Here is a 2,143-nt window from a genome sequence, read left to right as displayed (position 1 = left end):
AAAACAGCCAAAACTGTCAGGTAGAATTTTTGTAATTCTAAGGAGGTATTTATCTTTGTTGAGATAACAACAAATAACAACCGATAACAACAAATATCAATTTATAACAACAAATAACGACACATATCAACACAAGCGTCCTAATTTAGTTGCTTTTACTTGGTTTTTAAGGTAGTCTACATTGATACAACAACTGATAATAAACTGATAACAATAAAATAACGACAAATATCAACACAAACGTGCTTACACAAAGTGATCAACCCAATAAAACTTTTTATTAATGATATTTTCTTTGTAACACAAAACTATATACAGGACAACAAGTGGTGAAGAAATGATTACATACAACAGGACGTACACCGCTATTGAAACTACAGGATTGGTCAGATCTAGGCAATACAATCATGCACGGAATTTTATATATTTTTTAATCAATTAATCAATTTAATGTTAAAGTCTCAAAATGTCGTGTCATGCACGTAGGTGAGAAAAAAGATATGAAGAGATAGGATTAGGTCATGAAGATTGGCAATGAAGTGTCATCAATGGGTAGGCTACTTGTGAAACTGAAAAGGATTTGGGTTTCCCATAATTTGACAATAAACTTTCTTTTGATCCACATAAGAATTGTTAACTTTTTAAATATACAAAGTAAATCCACAACAAAAAGACACATTTCAAACATAGATCAAACAGCAGCATCATTTTCATTGATGTTGGACAGTCGGGGCTATTTAACTAACAGAGGATCACTGAGATCAGGCGATCTGTATAGATCAGACTGATCTACATATTATATTTTAAGTGTTCTCATTGTAGAGGTAAAAAAAAGAAGCAAAAATAAAAACACAAAAAATCAAACTGTTTCATTTCCTCATAAATACTTGTACCCTGTTCACCCTTTTTGGGCCCCTCTCATAAGCAATCACAAGCACTGATTATTTAAGCTAACAATTAAACTGGTAGAGTCTACCTAAAAAGGTGAGGGGGGACTAACACCTAATAATGTCATGGCCGCTATAGGTGCTTGTTGTTTTTTCCTCGACTTTTTACTGTCCTTTAATCAGGTCATCGCAGATTATCTTCTCCTGGCCGCAAAAGGTTAATTTGAAAAAAAAGACAGCGATATATTTGAAACCAAATTGATAATACGTTTTGTTGTATTTTCATCTCTGCTTCTTTCACTTCTGTTTGTGTAGTAACATCTTTAGTTACATTCACTATGACAAAATCTTGAGTCCAATATTCCCACCGCACGTTTAAAAGTTATTATTACGTTTTGCCCAAAGTGGGAATAAATATTAATCAATTACATCTTTTCTCCAGATCTAATACGTTGGCGGGACAACAGGATTTGATTTCATTCACATTTCAGTGAAGCCAACTCGAATAAGAAGTTTTTGTTACTTGTGTTCCCTTTGTGGGATCTCTGTCTGGTTCTTTGTCTCACTTTGATTACCCTGTCAAACAGGTTAGCCTTCACCCCTGCGGTTTAATATCAGAAACGGAAAATTGTTGACAGTCTTTCAGTTAAAATTTGAACTTGTGAGGGATGAGGAATTCGTCTTTATGTCCGAGCTTCCAGTTTGACCCAGGCACCGTACTTAGCCGCCATCCGAAACTGCTCGAGAACCACGGGGTACTTTGACTGTTGACAGCGGAATAGGCTGAACTTCTGCAAGATGGCCGCCACTGCAACTTTTGTCTCCAGCAGGCCCAGTCTCATTCCGACACAGTTGCGGGGACCCTGGAGCGAGAAGAAAAGAAAGGGGGAAGGAGGGCGTAGACTGTTTTAATTCAGTTTAATTTCCGGAAGAGCGTTGCGACACTTACAACACAATTAGCTTATACGTGTATTGTAAGTGGCGAAGATGAGAAGTGGCAAGGGACAATTACAGTCCCCCCCCTTTTTTTTTTGGAGACCTCGTGGTATGAGAGGACAGAACGAGTTTTAACAAATAAAATGTAAGTAAGTAATGGAGGATAAAGTAAAAGGAAAAGAAGGAGGAAAGATACATGTGATAGAAACGTTTGACAGGAAGAAAGGAGTGAACCACACCAGAGCACCCACCAACCACGCGGCAGGGCTAGGTTGTGGAGAGGGGGGGGGTTGTAGGGGTTGTGGGGGGGTTGTAGGGGT

At 37.9% G+C, this 2,143-nt stretch overlaps 1 protein-coding gene across 1 annotated transcript in view; it reads right to left on the bottom strand.

Moving 5' to 3' along the window:
- Positions 1–1,570: 1,570 nt before the first annotated feature.
- The window catches only part of LOC101846791 (cytochrome P450 3A24-like), a 10,589-nt gene continuing 10,016 nt past the window's right edge, over positions 1,571–2,143 (bottom strand). Inside the window, exon 7 of the mRNA XM_035973662.1 lies at positions 1,571–1,750. Coding sequence (XP_035829555.1) covers positions 1,571–1,750 — 180 coding nt within the window. The remainder of the gene's footprint in view (positions 1,751–2,143) is intronic.

Source organism: Aplysia californica, unplaced genomic scaffold, assembly GCF_000002075.1.
Source record: "Aplysia californica isolate F4 #8 unplaced genomic scaffold, AplCal3.0 scaffold01679, whole genome shotgun sequence".
NCBI lineage: Eukaryota > Metazoa > Mollusca > Gastropoda > Aplysiida > Aplysiidae > Aplysia > Aplysia californica.
The sequence above is the reverse complement of the archived record's forward strand: the minus strand, read 5'-3'. Positions and strand labels throughout refer to the sequence as shown.